Source organism: Entelurus aequoreus, linkage group LG12 (genome assembly GCF_033978785.1).
Source record: "Entelurus aequoreus isolate RoL-2023_Sb linkage group LG12, RoL_Eaeq_v1.1, whole genome shotgun sequence".
NCBI lineage: Eukaryota > Metazoa > Chordata > Actinopteri > Syngnathiformes > Syngnathidae > Entelurus > Entelurus aequoreus.
Genome location: NC_084742.1, coordinates 45,398,686 through 45,414,730, shown reverse-complemented (window position 1 = coordinate 45,414,730; position 16,045 = coordinate 45,398,686). Strand labels below are relative to the sequence as shown.

The 16,045-nt window shown below is 42.1% G+C and overlaps 2 protein-coding genes across 7 annotated transcripts in view; one reads left to right on the top strand and one right to left on the bottom strand.

Annotated features, from left to right (window-relative positions):
• The window catches only part of LOC133662258 (NACHT and WD repeat domain-containing protein 2), a 169,516-nt gene that overhangs the window by 66,264 nt on the left and 87,207 nt on the right, over positions 1-16,045 (top strand). For 5 of the 6 annotated variants that reach the window (XR_009828084.1, XM_062066089.1, XM_062066090.1 and 2 more), the window contains exon 8: positions 39-3,891. Coding sequence is in view for 5 of the 6 variants with exons in the window: in XM_062066089.1 (XP_061922073.1) it covers positions 39-3,891 (3,853 nt within the window). In the remaining variant the exon portion in view is untranslated. Of the gene's footprint in view, positions 1-38; positions 3,892-6,246; positions 6,464-16,045 lie in introns of those variants that run through there. The other variant, XM_062066091.1, reaches the window with a different exon arrangement.
• LOC133662860 (uncharacterized) lies at positions 9,133-14,356 on the bottom strand. The gene is made up of 12 exons (XM_062067035.1): positions 13,648-14,356; positions 13,323-13,398; positions 12,013-12,090; positions 11,849-11,923; positions 11,717-11,743; positions 11,088-11,205; positions 10,843-10,934; positions 10,650-10,727; positions 10,486-10,560; positions 10,246-10,386; positions 9,972-10,042; positions 9,133-9,295 (listed from the first exon to the last, which is right to left on the bottom strand). The coding sequence occupies exons 3-12, from the start codon at positions 12,056-12,058 to the stop codon at positions 9,287-9,289; spliced, it is 732 nt and encodes a 243-aa protein (XP_061923019.1). The 5' UTR covers positions 12,059-12,090; positions 13,323-13,398; positions 13,648-14,356; the 3' UTR covers positions 9,133-9,286.

Below are 16,045 nucleotides of genomic sequence, written 5' to 3'. Positions count from 1 at the left end.
TGCAACCTTAAACCTCTGTCCACATTGTTGTTCTTCAGGCCTACATGTGGCTACAGAAAGAGATGGGCCCTGAAACTGACCCAGTGGTCATTGTCCGTTTCATTGGCTCAAGTCAGCCCTCTACAGACTTGCGCACCCTCCTCCAGAGCATCTGTGAACAGATTGCAATAAATTATCGCTGCTTGATTCACTTTTTGCCTAACAAGATCCAGGAGATGAGGGAGCTCCTGATCAACCTTCTTGGGGAATCCTCCTTTCACAGGCCTTTGGTCATCGTACTGGATGCCTTGGAGCAGCTGTCAGATGCCGACGAAGCCCGGAAGCTCTGGTGGCTCCCCATACACCTCCCTCGGACAGTCCGCATTGTCATCTCAACATTGCCCAATAAACATGGCATTCTGCAGAAGCTCCGACATAGCATCCATGATGAGGACTATTATGTAGAATTAACCCAGAGAGACCGCAAGGTTTGCAGCCAGACGTTAAAGCAACAGTTACTTGGTGTGAAGAGAAAGGTCACCTCAGGCCAGCAGATCTATGTCAACGAGGCTCTAGCCAAGTGTACATTGCCAATGTTTGTCAATTTAATCTACAGAGAGGTTGTCCACTGGAAGTCCCACAAAGATGTTGATGAAAAATCTCTGTGCTCCACTGTTCATGAAAGCATAGAACAGCTGTTCTATTCAGTAGAGAATAAGTTGGGCCAAAGATTTGTCTTTAGAGCATTAGGATATATCACCATGGCTAAGGCAGGGTTAACTGAAGTTGAGTTAGAGGATATCTTATCCCTGGATAACATAGTTCTTGGTGATGTTATAGTTGCATCTTACCTCAAAAATCCCTTGAGGATCTCTTGTGATTTGGTAGCGAGGCTCAAAGAGGAGCTGGAAGGTTATCTAGTGGAACGTCAGGTACGCAATGTCACCCTGATGGTCTGGGCCAACAGACATCTTCATCTCATTGCCCAAAAACTGTACCTAAGCAACGAGGAGGATGTCCATCAAATGCACAGCCTACTAGCGGAGTACTTTCTGGGGGCATGGTCAGGGGGCAGAAAGAAGATTTTTACATATGACAACAATCATTTCACTTCCCAAAATATATCACACCACAAAAACCCCCACCATCAACAATCCCATGAGAAAACATCATCTGACAAGTACTCTTATGACAGGCAAACACCGGAGCAACCTTGGGTCTTTCAGTGCAACCTACTGGAGCCTGACATTTTTTTTGTCAACCACAGGAAGATGACAGAGTTGGTGTTCCACCTCACCAGAAGTGGACGCACTGATGATCTCATGTTTGGCGTCATTATGAACTTTAGCTGGCTCTACACAATGATCAAGATTGGCCAATTTGATAAGGCCTTGAACGATATTGACTTGGCCTACAGTTACACGCAAGAAAAAGAACTGAAGTTTCTATCCACCACTCTCAGCAGCATCAAGGTAAAAGTCTTGAAAAACCCAGCATCCCTCTCAGCAGAACTGCAGCAAAGGCTTTTGCCAGTTGTCACCTCCTTGCCCAAACTTCGACACCTCCTTCTGGAGTGCGACAAGGATGGTCCGAAGTACTGCTCAATTGTGCCTCTGCACTCCTCGATGGATGTCACGTACAGTCCGGAGAGACTTCCTTTGTGCTCAAGTTACATGCAGATTGTGGAGATCCTGCCCACCCTAGCCCCAAACATTGTCCTTGTAGCGCTTGAAGATGGGTCTGTCAGCACGTGGGATGTCGAGAGCAGACAACTGCTACGACAGATCGACACAGCCAAATCTGTTGTGCTGGGAATCAGACTAACCAGTGATGAAAAATATCTTGTTGTGGCTACCACTAAAAACACACTTCTAATCTATGATAATCATAAATCCTGCCTTTTATCAGAGGTTGAAATCAAGGGGTCCAAACACGGTGGCATCACTGGTGGAGTGGCCTTCATCAATGGCTTCACTTTGTCCACTCACCATGCTTTAGCTTGGCTTGAGGCCAGTAAAGACGTCAATGTCATCGACTTACTTTACGGCTGGCCTCTCTATCAGTTCCATTGCTGGTACGAGGTGACTTGTGTCCAGTGCTCTCCAGATGGAATGTATGCTTTCTGTGGTCAGTACCTCAACACTGCATCCATCTTTCATCTTGGAAATGGGGACAAGTTGGCCACTGTTACATCTGAGTTTTCTGGAGGTTTTGTCAAGTCAATCCTTGTCCTGGACACTCTCAACCAAATGGTGATGATTGACAATGAGGGTAGTCTCTCAGTATGGAACACTAAAGAAATCACCAACCCACGATTGATGGAGGATTATGACTGCAGAGGAGATGATAGTGAAGTGCTGAGCATTGAGCTGTCTGAAGACCAGCGCTCAATTCTCTTATGCAAGGCCAGAAGTATTGAGGTCCTAGATACAAAAGTGTGGAAAATGGTGGAGAAGTTTAAAGCCAAACGTAGCGAACGCTTTGTCGCTGCAGTTCTCTCCAAAAACGGACAAAGCATTGTGGCCTCAATGGAGAACACCTCTTCCATCTTTGTGTGGAGAAGGGACAGCGGGCAATGCATGGCCAGCCTGATTGAGATATCAGGGGCCATTGTCAAACTCATCAAATCAGTTCACCACAATCTGCTCCTTTCTGTTGCAAGCAGTGGAGTGCTGTCTGTCTGGGACATTGATATCATCACAGCAATGTCTAATATTGACAAAACAGGAAAGAAGATCCAAACATTGCAGTTGTCTGGCAGAGAGGATTATGTGTTTACAATGGATGGCTCAGAAGCAGTCCACAAGTGGAATTTTGGCACTGGATTTATAGAGACTGTTTTTAAGCATGAGGGCATAGTGGAGAATTGTGTGCTAACCTCCTCAGGTGATCTAATGGTAACTTCAGATGACAAGTGCAGTCAGTACATTTGGCAAACCAACTCTGGGGAGAACATTTTTCGCATCAACGGACAGAGAATATCCCAGTTGCTAATCACCCACAACGACCAGTTTGTTGTTTCCCTTTGTGAGCAAAATGCCTCAAGGGTTTGGAGACTTGCCACAGGACACAAGGTGTGCAACATCTTGGTCACCCTCCAGAACGCATTGATCACTACAGCCAACACATTTCTTGTAGGAACCTCCAAAAACAAGCTCCTTGCTGTCAGCTTGTGGTCAGGCAGCGTATCCAAAAAATTTGTTTGTGATGATGGCATCACTATCGTCAGTTTCAAACTTATCCCTGACTGCCCCGACTGCGTCGTGTTCATCACATCCACAGAGACCGTTTTCATCTGGAGCGTGGCGGACGAGGCCGTTTGCAGGCGTGTCCAGTTGCCGGCCAACTTCCTCAAAAATCTTGAGGATTTCCAGATCTCACCCAATGGCAAACAAGGAATTGTGTCCAAAGGTGACGAGAATATTAATGTGCTGGACTTGCACAGCGGGAAACTGAGGCTTGTTCATGCTGCCGGTATAATCTGGCGTCAGAAATTATCACGAGACGGCCGCTATCTCGTATATGTCTGCTTTCGCAACTGTGATGAGGACGACGAAGCCGGCGTTGTTTCCAATTTGATTGTGATGCGCCTTGCTGACGGTAAAAGCATTGGCACATGCTCTTTATATAAGACACCCACTTTCCTTTCACTCTCTCAAAGAGCTTTGAACATCATCATTGGCTTTGAGGATGGCAGCATTGGCACATACACTGTGGTGGACCGTGTAGATGCTGCGCTCAAGATCAAAATAGCCACCTCCAACAGCCGCCAGATAGTCAACAATGCTTCACAGAAAGTGCGGCCCAAATGTGGCAATCATTCCTTTAAGAGTGTCGCTGACTGCATTTGGAGGGAATCAACAGAAGTCTTCTCCAGGGACAGCCCAATCAATGTGTCTGACTCCGGTGAAGGTGAGTCTACTACGCCAACGAAAAAGGCAGAGTTGCTGCAGTGAGCGTGTGGGAATTTTGAAAAAAAATTGGTATGGCGAAGCGATGCCGGGAGTTTCAGAATCTAGGAGGGGGGATGTTATGGTGGACTCTTGTTTACAGCCACATGATTCAGCTGCAAATTTCAGGCGTTTGTCAGACTATTTAAACGCTACACTCAAAAGATATATTGTCTAGCTGTCACGCTGTTTTGGTTGGTTTTACATTCAGATGGTTGGGGAAAATAACGCATGAAGGAAAACAAATTCTATGTGATATGAGTTTGCCGTTAATGTGTCCTTTTTGCATTTGAAGAACAAAGGTATCTTTCAAATGTATCAGTGACAGAACATTGTCCAAGCCATTCCAGTCACCTTTGCCACTTTCATTGTACAATATGTTAATTTACATCGTGGGCCATAGGGTTACATCATTTGGTATGTACAAAAAAATACTGTATGTGCATAGCTCTTTTTGGCTGCTGCAATTTGTGCAACTCCTTAAAATGTTATTGTGCTTAATGCAATCAAAGTGAGTGCCTGGAATTTCTAAATGTACTTTATGTGCAGACCACAAGATTTATGAAAAAGCAGGGAATTTGTAAACACAGTATACACACACACACATACACACACAGGAGTGACAGGTTGCTCCTTGTGACAACAGTTGTTTTGCCTGCAGTTCCATCATCCTGTGAGCTGTATGTTTGAAAAGGGGAACACCACTAAGGAGCAAACAGTGTAGCAGAGCACCATGCACAGGCACGCCTTAATCAGTGTACTTGCTTTAGGTCTAGTGGAGTTAGTGTTCACAAGTCGATAAGACAACAGAACAATGTTGTAAGTCCATTTGGCCCTGTGAATATACAGTATATTTAGAGGTTTAGACACTAGGTGGAAGCACTTTATTGGTGGTTTGTGAGCAAATATTAGATTTATTCCTGTATGGAGTATGGTGTTAGTTGTTTTAGCTGATCTGGAGTTGTCTTAACACAGTTTTCAAACAGGATTTGCCTACCGTAACACAAGAGGACGTCCAGGTACTTTGTCCTGCCTTTATTATTGTTGCAAAGACTAAACAAGAAAAGGATATGTCCACAAGATTTGTGGACAAATAATACATTTATTGTAAACTGTACTTTTAACTGTACCTTTGACAAAAATGCCTTTGTTATGCAGTTTGACATACATCTTGGTCAGGGGTGTCCAAAGTTATTTTTCTGCCGGCACCTTGTTTTTTTTATCGACCCTCTGCAAGTTATAAAAATGAAATATATTAATAAAGATGACACAAAGCTAATATATGCTAGCATTATCCTGCTCAGTGGCTTTGTGGTTAGAGTGTCCGCCCTGAGACTGGAAGGCCGTGAGTTCAAAGTGAGTCGTACCAAAGACTATAAAAATGGGACCCATTGCCTCCCTGCTTGGCACTCAGCATCAAGGGTTGGAATTGGGGGTTAAATCACCAAAATGATTCCCGAGCACGGCCACCGCTGCTGCTCACTGCTCCCCTCACCTCCCAGGGGGTGAACATGGGGATGGGTCAAATGCAGAGGATAATTTCACTACACCTAGTGTGTGTTTGACTATCGTCGGGACTTTAACTTTTAACTTTTATTATATGGATTGGTTTATTGGTTGTAGTGTCTTTAATGAACATGTATCAAAGTGGTCCTGGGAGGAAACATTTTGGAAACCCCTGATCTTGGCAGTTAAAGAAAGCCCACATAACTCAACATTGTTAGGATCAGCTCCAGCTGTGATTAAGTACTGTAATGTTGACCTGAGACTAAGCCACACACACCCTCCTCTCAAAGGGCTAATCCACCTTCTATGTTGACTCAGTTTTAAGATGATGGCCCTTGGTTCCTTTCAAACAAGGTAGCAGCATCAAGCTTTAAAATATTCCCTGGATTCTCTCAATAAAGTTTACGATATCATGTAATTGCCAAAGTCCCCATCTAAGTTGTGTTTATTTTGTTTAATGAGGCTTGTGGTGCAACGGTATTGTTACAAAATGGTTTCAATGTTGAACTGTATTTTGTGTTCATGATAGACAAAATGTGTTATTGTTTAAAAACAAAAAGGAAAAAAAAGAAGAGTCCTCTGCTAATATATTGGAATGCCAATTTTAAGCGTTATTTGAATGTGACCACGTGGAAGCCAGTAAACGGTATTATTTGTACGTTAAGGTAACTTGAATGACTTTTAACAACTTCTATGTTTGCAACTCCTAGTTGACAATATGGTGATGAATGTTTATAATGGTATTCTTTGTACTGATTACCTGTTTAGAGATTTATATTTTCATAAATGTTGTACTTATACTTTGTTACAGAGTTGTTTTACCGGGACTCAAGCGGGAAAAGAAGCTTTCGTTTGAAGCAATATGAAACTAGTGTGTATGCATTGTTTGTATGGAACATTTTAATGTAATAAAATGGTTCACTTTTTTTTGCGTCCACGTCGTCGCCGTCTATTGACATTGTGATCGTGTATCAAAATGTTGTTGTGTACATTTTTGTTGTCAGCACAATAACAAATAACGCACACACTGATCTGATAGGCCAGTAATTGCTTCTCCCCGCTTGACGACTAACGCCGGACAAGCGTGGTGAATATGTCTCCAAAAATGGCTGACATTATTGTCATTGTAATTAGGCAATGTATGCAGCGTGCACCTGAGCACACACACACACACAAATGCCTGTTGCACTGGGCTGCTGTTTTAATTTCCCAGTGGTGTGGGACTAAGCCAATATGTGAGTGTTCTGTCTCCACGGCAACATCAGGTCCACAGCGGTGACAAACTTGGCCACGCCCTTCATTCTAACGATGGTGAGCTCATGTCTTCTCGGACCGCCTGCTGTTTTTATGACAACCGGCCAGGGCTCTACTCCCACCTCGCACACATTCCACCTGCAGCACGACAATTACGCTGCCTATTTATCCGGCGCCAGGTCGCCATATAGGTCACACTTTGTGTCCCCACGCCTCGTTATTTACTCTGAGCTAAAATAGCAACGTCATTGTCAGTTGTGTTTGCTCAGTAAGCCGAAGTCTTGGTGGGTTTTTGTTTTTTTTTTCCATCAGCAGGGACGGGGAAGCCTCTGATTCACCTAGTTTCTTCCTCCCGCCTCCACTCTCTGACAGGGAGAGACTAGCCAAACCAAACACTTTAAACTCAGCAGAAGCACAGATTGAAGGGACTTTAACGCTGACTAAAAACCTTTTTTTGCCAAGACTGCACAGACAATAACATGCATTTTTCTAAGGCTATTTAAAAGACTGCCTTTGACTGACAATCACTGCATGTGAGAAGATATAGGCCCACCAAAAAAGGGGGGCCACCGTGGGATGGGGGGTATTGTTTTGTGTAATTTTGTAGTTTTTAAAGCTGTCCACCATCTCGGTTGTAGTCCTTAATGATGTATGACTCCTACAGGCTGACAAGGGTATGACAGTTTGTGGTTTTGGTGTGTGGTAGCCACTTTGGAAGAAGATTTAGGCCCACCAAAAAAAAAGGGGGGGGGGGCGGCTACCGGGGAATGTAGGGGATTGTTTTATGACCGGAAGTGAGGGGGGGTTTATGACCATGGAGGGCATTCCCATTTCCTGGGAAGGTCCTCCATGGACCCACTAATTAAGGGGAGATATCGGGAGATTGATTTATGACCCCCGGAAGTGGGCATGGCCTAAACCGGAAACAGGAAGTATACATCATATCCGGTGGCCATTTTAATTTTGAATTTTTTTTTTTAAGCTGTCCACCATCTAGATTGTAGTCCTTAATGATTTATGACTCCTACAGGCTGACAAGGGTATGACAGTTTGTGGTTTTGGTGTGTGGTAGCCACTTTGGAAGAAGATTTAGGCCCACCAAAAAAGGGGGTGGGGGCCACCGGGGAATATGGGGGATTGTTTTATGACTGGAAGTGAGGGGGGTTAATGACCTTCCCAGGAAGTGGGCGTGGCCTCCATGGACCCACTAATTAAGGGGGGCTTGGGGGGGATTAATTTATGACCACCGGAAGTGGGCATGGCCTAGACCGGAAACAGGAAGTATACATCATATCCGGTGGCCATTTACATTTTTTAGTTTTTAAAGCTGTCCACCATCTCGGTTGTAGTCCTTAATGATGTATGACTCCTACAGGCTGACAAGGGTATTACAGTTTGTGGTTTTGGCGTGTAGTAGCCATCTTTAAAAATTATGCATGTTAGTGTTTCTCCGAGGAGACCGTCCAAATGCATGATGATTACATGTACATAATGACAGTTACCACAGAGAGCTAACAAATGTTAGTTCCTATGGATTAGTGTTGGTTATTTTCCCCTAACTGGGATTGCCTTTAACACGGTTACATATGATATACAAGCAGCATCATAGTGACCTTTTTAACTAATTTGACACTTTTTCTCTAATTCTACAGCTATACATCTTAGTCATACAACTTGGTATGTGACACATGCTAACTTTTAACATGCTAATGTTAGCTTCCCACACAGTAAAAACACTACGCGGCGGATCCCCCGCGCAGGTATCGCGCTTTCCGGAACGGAACCGCGAAATGTACCCGCATCGGCGTCCATTTGCACTCAGGAACGTATCCGCCACGGCGGCGGGTAGCTGATCCGCCGTGGCGGCGCGTTGCATCCGCATCGCACCCATGATCAAAGCCTTATTTCCGCGGCGGGTGCGCCGTGACGGCGCGCTGCATCCGCTCCGTACCCATGATCAAAGCCTTATTTCCGCGGCGGGTGCGCCGTGACGGCGGGTGCGCCGTGACGGCGGGTGCGCCGTGACGGCGCGCTGCATCCGCTCCGCACCCAAGATCAAAGCCTAACCTCCCGCCGCGGACCAGCAACGGACTCATAAAAACCCTGGCTCATCTGGCCGTTTTGGACCCCTTTATCTTAATTTCAAAATCCCTTCTGTTCTTGCTGTAGGATAAAATAGGAAACTAAAAAATTCACTAAGCCCTACTACAGCAATATAGGCTTACATATGCATTGCCTTGTATTTTTAAACTAACAATATTGTCAATAGGCAGAAACAGAAAATGGTCAATTCACTCTATAAAGTAAATATATATAATATATATTTAAAAAGTAAATATACATATTTAATCTATTAGGCTACAACTTCAAGGAAACACTGCTCCATGCACAGCTAACATATCAGAAAATGAATAACTGGTGAATGACAAGAAGTCCAATAAAAGGTTGTTTATTTATACATATACATCTCTATTCCTCCTGAGGAGGTGGAAGCGGGACTCGTCTCCTCGTTGCCCGATCCCCCGCCAAGTTGAACCACCTGATGGCGTGTTTGGTGACCTCAGCGTCCGTGGCTGACCTTGTCAACACATTTTTACTCACAGCACCTGTAATCAAACAAGATTACAAGACAGATACGTTTATGTTTATGGTAGGAAGCATCCAAAGCCAAGTATGCTTACACAATACAAAATATGTGATAGGTATTAAGGAGATTACATTTGAAAAAAAAAAAAAAAGACTTAGTTACTGGAGGTGGTTAAAATAAGGTGCGTAAACTATGAATTTGTGATCAGGGTATAGGTGTGCAAGACATCCAAAATGTTTAAACAATATCGTTATTTGGTTCCTTGATCAGAGTACTTGTTTGGCTCTGTTGGATGACAGCGGCTGGGGGTTGGGGGTGGGGGGCATAAATAAATATCCATAACCCAACTTTGGGAGGTTGACATTGTTTTCTTATTATATTTGTACTATCATTCTATGTTTGTATTCGTGTAGGCCAGGGGTGTCCAAAGTGCGGCCCGGGGGCCATTTGCGGCCTGCAGGTCATTTTTTAACGGCCCCAGGGCACATTTTTAAAAAATACGATCGAAATAAATAAAAAACATTAAAAGTGGTATTTAAAGAGCAAACAGGTGAAATGTAACAAGAAAATGTAGCAATGTTTACTCTAATCACACAAAGCTGCCATGTAGGCTGTTTCTTTCTTTAAAAAATAATAATGAATCAAAATCAATGTCATTATGAATTATTGACCTATTCAAGGCTTAAGAAGTTTACCTTCGCAATCAGCTGGTCTTGGTTGTGCTTAATAGTTTCCAGCAGGCTAAGGATGTGGATTACCTCAGGCGCTGTTGACAAACAGCAGTATAAAATTAACATGTTTCAGTGTTTATCCTCATTACTCATAATCCTGACATTAGCTATTGACCTTAGTTAATGACAAAAGTTATTGACAAAGTTTGAAGAAAATATGTGATTGCTTGTGAATTTGAATTTTTTCCAAAATTTGTGGCACAGAATGACCATCCGGTATTTGTCAGTTATTGCTCACCAGAGCAGGAAATGTTGTCGGCCATTCTTCCCCCTCGCCATGTTGGCCTGTAGGCCAGGCTGGATCCAGGCTCCTGGGTCTGCCACATGTTGAGGGCTGCTGGTGAGGGGGGTGGAGGGAGTCGAGGAGGGACTGCCGTTCCTAGTGAGGTGGGCATTGTGAGAGAGCCATCAGTTAACCATGACTGGTAATACCCAAGGGGCCTATCTATACACTAATATTTCAGAGTTCAGTCCCTACCTTGTGTAACTCTCTGCATGTTTAATGCAGGTGCTGGTGAAGGCATATGAATGCGTCCTTCCCCATGGTGAGGTGCTAAGGGAGATAAATTGGTATTAAATGGTTGTGATCTGTTAACCATGGTTACTGGATGCTGGGATATTATTTCAGAGATCAGTCTTTACCTAGAAAGTTATCTCCAGTTGAGGAGTCGAGTTGACAAGTACTCATGACTCTTGCTGTCACTCGGCGAGACGGTGGAGCTGGGAGAAGGGATACAAGGAGAGGGGAATATCTTTAGCACTAAGAATGTTAACCATATCTTTAATATTAATGTGGTGGTTTTGTTGTTTTCGATGTTAAGAGATTATTCCTTACTCTGCCTGTGCAATTGGCTTGCCAACCCCAGAGATGTGAGGTCACTATTTCCCGGGTCTTCTTCGCTATCATCTGAGTCCCCGAGACGATGGCTGTTGGGTAACCATATCATTAGGATTATTGCAATACCAAAATTGCCAAATATACATATAGTACAAGCATCTCTGGTCTATTTTTGAATGCTACCGGAAATAACCTTCCTATTACTGTAGAAACATGACAAAAACAAGACGGAACACACTTACACTGGCTTCCTGTTCCTTTTTTCTGGCAGCTCCTCGTTCTCTGCCTCAGATTGCAGGTCTGAGGTGTTGCAGCCCTTTCCATATTGTTGCATTATTTTTAATGCGTCTTTGTAGTTGTCTAAAATTGAATATGTTAAAATGAACATGAGTTTCAAATTAGCTGTAGAGCTGAACAGAATATTATTATTATTGATGATGATAAATCAGGTCTCTCTCTTACAAGAGACCTGGTCAGAACATAGACACAATAGGTTATTACAAGCATAAAGAGAAGCAACTATGACGTTATTTTTAAACAAGAAGATTATGAATTTGCATACCACAAGTTCGGACAACAGAAACGTCAAATCTTGGCCAGTTTGGCACATGCTGCTCCTCATTTAAAGCGGCCCTTTCAATTCTGTCGGTGTTTTTATAGCTGGGCCAAAAAACCATCCTATCATCATACCATCCACTTGGGACAACCGCAATGCCCCTGTTCATTATAAATTTAATCAGATGAAAAGGCACCCTTAATGTAGAAAGAAAGAAAAGGGGTATTTATTCATCGTCAAAGGAACAACGTGGACAAAAGCATGCACAGGTGTTAGTGTATACAAATAAGCAAGTAAGATGAGCTGAGATTTTACCTGAATGGTGCCCCAAGGTGGTAAGAACTATAAGAAAGGTAAAAGTACAGGTCATAATAGTCAGAACTTCAGCTCAATCCTAAAGTAGGGTTTGAAATTATGGGTGTAGTGTATACAGAGATCAGTCCCTACCTTGTGTAACTCTCTGCATGTTAAATGCATGTGCTGGTGAAGGCATATGAATACATCCTTCCCCATGGTGAGGTGCTAAGGGAGATAAATTGGTATTAAATGGTTGTGATCTATTAACCATGGTTACTGGATGCTGAGATATTATTTTGGAGATCAGTCTTTACCTAGAAAGTTATCTCCAGTTGAGGAGTCGAGTTGACAAGTACTCATGACTCTTGCTGGCACTCAGCGAGACGGTGGAGCTGGGAGAAGGGATACAAGGAGAGGGGAATATCTTTAGCACTAAGAATGTTAACCATATCTTTAATATTAATGTGGTGGTTTCGTCTACAACGCTAAATATATCCTGTGGTGTACCTTAGGGATCAATATAGGACCTAAATGATTCAATGTCTAGATAAATGACATTTGTAAAGTTACAAAAGATTTAAAGTTAGTATTATTTGCGGATGATACAACAGCGTTTTGTTCAGGAGAGAACACACAGAAGATAATACAAATAATAACAGAAGAAATTAACAAATTAAAAAGATGGTTTGACAAAAACAGACTATCTTTGAATCTCAGTAAAACTAAAATAATGCTATTTGGTAACAGTAGAAAAGAAAGTCAAACACAAATACAAATAGACGGAACAGAAATTTAAAGAGTAAATGAAACCAAATTTCTAGGTATAATGATTGATGATAAATTGAACTGGAAATCTCAAGTAAAAAATATACAACATAAAGTAGCAAGAAACACGTCAATAATGAATAAAGCAAAACATGTTCTAGACAAAAAATCACTTCATATTCTCTACTGTTCACTAGTGTTACATATCTGAGTTATTGTGTAGAAATATGGGGAAATAATTACAAAAGTACACTTCATTCATTAACGGTGTTACAAAAAAGATCAGTTTGAATAATATATAATGTTGGATATAGAGAACACACAAATCCTTTATTTATTGAATCAAAGATACTGAAATTCCACGACATAGTGAATTTGCAAACAGCTAAAATTATAAACAAAGCAAACTATAACCTGCTACCCAAGAATATACAACAATTCTTCTCAAAAAAAGAGGAGAAAAATAATCTTAGAGAGAAATGTAATTTAAAACATTTGTACGCACGTACAACACTTAAGACCTTCAGTATATCAGTATGTGGAATTAAATTATGGAATGCATTAAGCAAAGCAATCAAACAATGTACTAATATGATCAATTATTTATGCTTACATGTGGAAATAATAATAATAATAGTAAATAAAATAATAATAATAAAAAAAGGTAAATAAAGCATAAAATAGTCTCTAATAAGTAAATTAAATAAAAAACAGCATATAAAATATATACATCAGCAAATAACAAAAATATAGATCAAGAAAAAGGATCCTTAATATGTGCAGCAATTTTTCACACTCACATCACCTCATTTTATATTTTTTTCTACAATTAACTATGCCAAAAAACACATAGACATACCTTTTTTTGTAATGGAAACAAAAACAACATGGCGTCACACACAGCTAGTCCACAGTAAACAGGATCTCGAGCTCCACTAAAGAACAAAGAAAGAAATAATACACACTCATATTAATGGCAAAGAACGGCTGTTTCCACTAGCGCTACGTTGTTGACTAACGCAGTAACGTTAGCGACCTGGGCCTAAACAACACTGACAATAAAGTAATACGCTTTCGTTTCAAGCAGTTGGAAATATGTGGAATATCGTAGCATGTAACCTACACACATTCACAGCGTCTAACAAAAGATGGCCTAAGTTAACTGTATTGAACTTTTTACTCACCGCTTCACGCGGGAAACTTTCACATTCTGGAGTCGGGGTCCCCCGGAACACAAAACACAGATAAAAGACAATTTTACAATAGCACGGCGAAAAAATGACCGTCGTTGTGTGGGTTTTTTGACGAATAACAATCTTTTCCACTTTTCTTCGCTCGGGCCTCACCTACCGCGTGCAGCCATTTCGAATTTTCTGTATACGTGACGTCAGACGCACGTCCCCATGCAAAGCATTCTGGGAGGCGGCGCTGGAAATAAAGCCTTTTTTTTGCAGAATATAAAGTTTTACTGCTAGTCCTAATATCAAACAACGTCATTACAATCATACATAAACGATGATGGAAACACAAAGGCTGATCTTTACTGCGAATGTAGCAATAAATCAATAAATCTATACTTATGTTCGTGTTCCAGCAAAGAAAGTCCAGAGATCTTGGCTCATGCGCGTACACGCTAGTAGGCGCGTCCACGTCTGCGGGTGCAGACATTGGTCGGCTCAGCGCGCGTAGGCGGAGCCTATAACTCTAGGCGGCGCGCGCCGGTTTGGTTTGTCGCGTCCGCGTATGCGAATCAGACACGAGTCCGCTCAGGATCAGCTGTCTGACCGTACAATTTTCAGAGGCGGAGCTGTATCCTCTAGGCGGAGCCAAAACGAATGTGGGCGACTTGAAGGCGGATCCGTATAGCAGTCTTCTGCTGCGTGGGTTGCTAGCATGCTTTCTTTTTTAGCTAGTTTTGCAACCATTTACCCCAGCGTCATATAACTTGGTATGCAACACTTGTTAACTTCAAGCATGTTACCATTAGCATGCTAAAATTTGCAGCTATTTAAAAAAAAAATTCTCTACTTCCACAGCCATCCACCTTAGAGCCACATAATGTGCAACATGCAAACTGTTAGCATGTGCGCTAATGTTGACGTGCTAAGTGTTAGCATTTTAATGTCAGCATGCTAACGTTTTAGGCTAGCTCTCTAGCCCATTTTGTACGGTTACACAGAAAACTCACGGGTTCAGACACTCGGAACCATCTTAAAAGTACGGCAGCTTCCGGCGACCCCCGGCCAGAGGTCCAGGGCACAGATAGCAGGCCCATCAAAATGTTCTATTACTATTATTATTATTTAAATATGATTATAAATGTTATGTTTCCCTTTATTACTGATGTAGGATAATCATCTGTAGATAATGGTATTATTATTATATTATTATAATTATTTAAATATGATTATAAATATTATGTTTCTCTTTATTACTGAAGTAGGATAATCAGCATCCTGGGATCACGCTGCAAACAACGCTCACCAAACCTCGACAGAGAAGCTTTACTCTGAGCGCCTGCCACTAGTTTTTGACTTGTCTGCATTCAATAGGGTTACATCATTTCTGGACAGCAAAAAGTGCCTTTTGAATAATGCACGCAAAAAAGATTTGGTTTTGTGTTGCTCGTGAACAAATCAGTGATATACTTAGGGGCCTCACCATGAAGCGCACGGAAAGTCACTGACCACTGTCTGAGAGACACAGGTGTTACCTCGAATGAAGAGTCAATTCAGCTAGAACTGACCAACGCCTGGCTGGAAAGTTCCTGCACACATTGCGTTTGTCGTAGAATAACACATAAGTCACATTTTCTCCAGAGACTGTGCCAGAGGTGCGCATGCAATCACTGAGGTGGCAAGTTATGACAGGACAAATCATTAGAGACAACAATCTTAGTGTCATCGGTCACAGAGAGACGTGGTTGAATCCAGATGAATGTTTTCCGCTTGACAAGGCATCCCCTACGAGTTCACATGTTGCTCATAGAATGGCCATTTTCCACCAATCTGAGGCCTCTCAGCTATAAAGCCACGCCCACATATCTGCCGCTCACGCCTATATATTTCATACTCCGGAAGAAGGAAACATGAAAGATGATAAATGCCAAATAATGCGAATTAAGTTGCTAATTGTTCAAATGTTGGCTCCAAACGTGTGAGGGTGCATAGTGTGTTGAATATTTGAATTTTTTACCACTTGTATCTTTTGTCAAAAATAATCTGTTCTAAAAAAATATGTCTTAAACGTTAGCTAAATGATGACCCCAAGACCCAGGATAGCTGTGTGGTTAAAATAATTGGCTTCCATAAAAGAATAATGAGTTCTATTCCCAGTCAGATCACTAGGTAACTTAAAAATCTCCCAAGTTTTGTTTCACCTCATCGTAGTTTATCAAGACGGGTCCTCGGTTTGTTGTTGGGGCCCAGAATCGTCTCTCAAGAATACCAAGGGTTACTGGGTTTGAATCCTTGTCTGGTAGATAGGTAACTTACAGAGCTCCTATAGTTTTGTTTAATTTCACCTATATCATAGTTTAACTGAGACAGGGCTCCTAAATTATATTTGTCATTGGGGACCGGA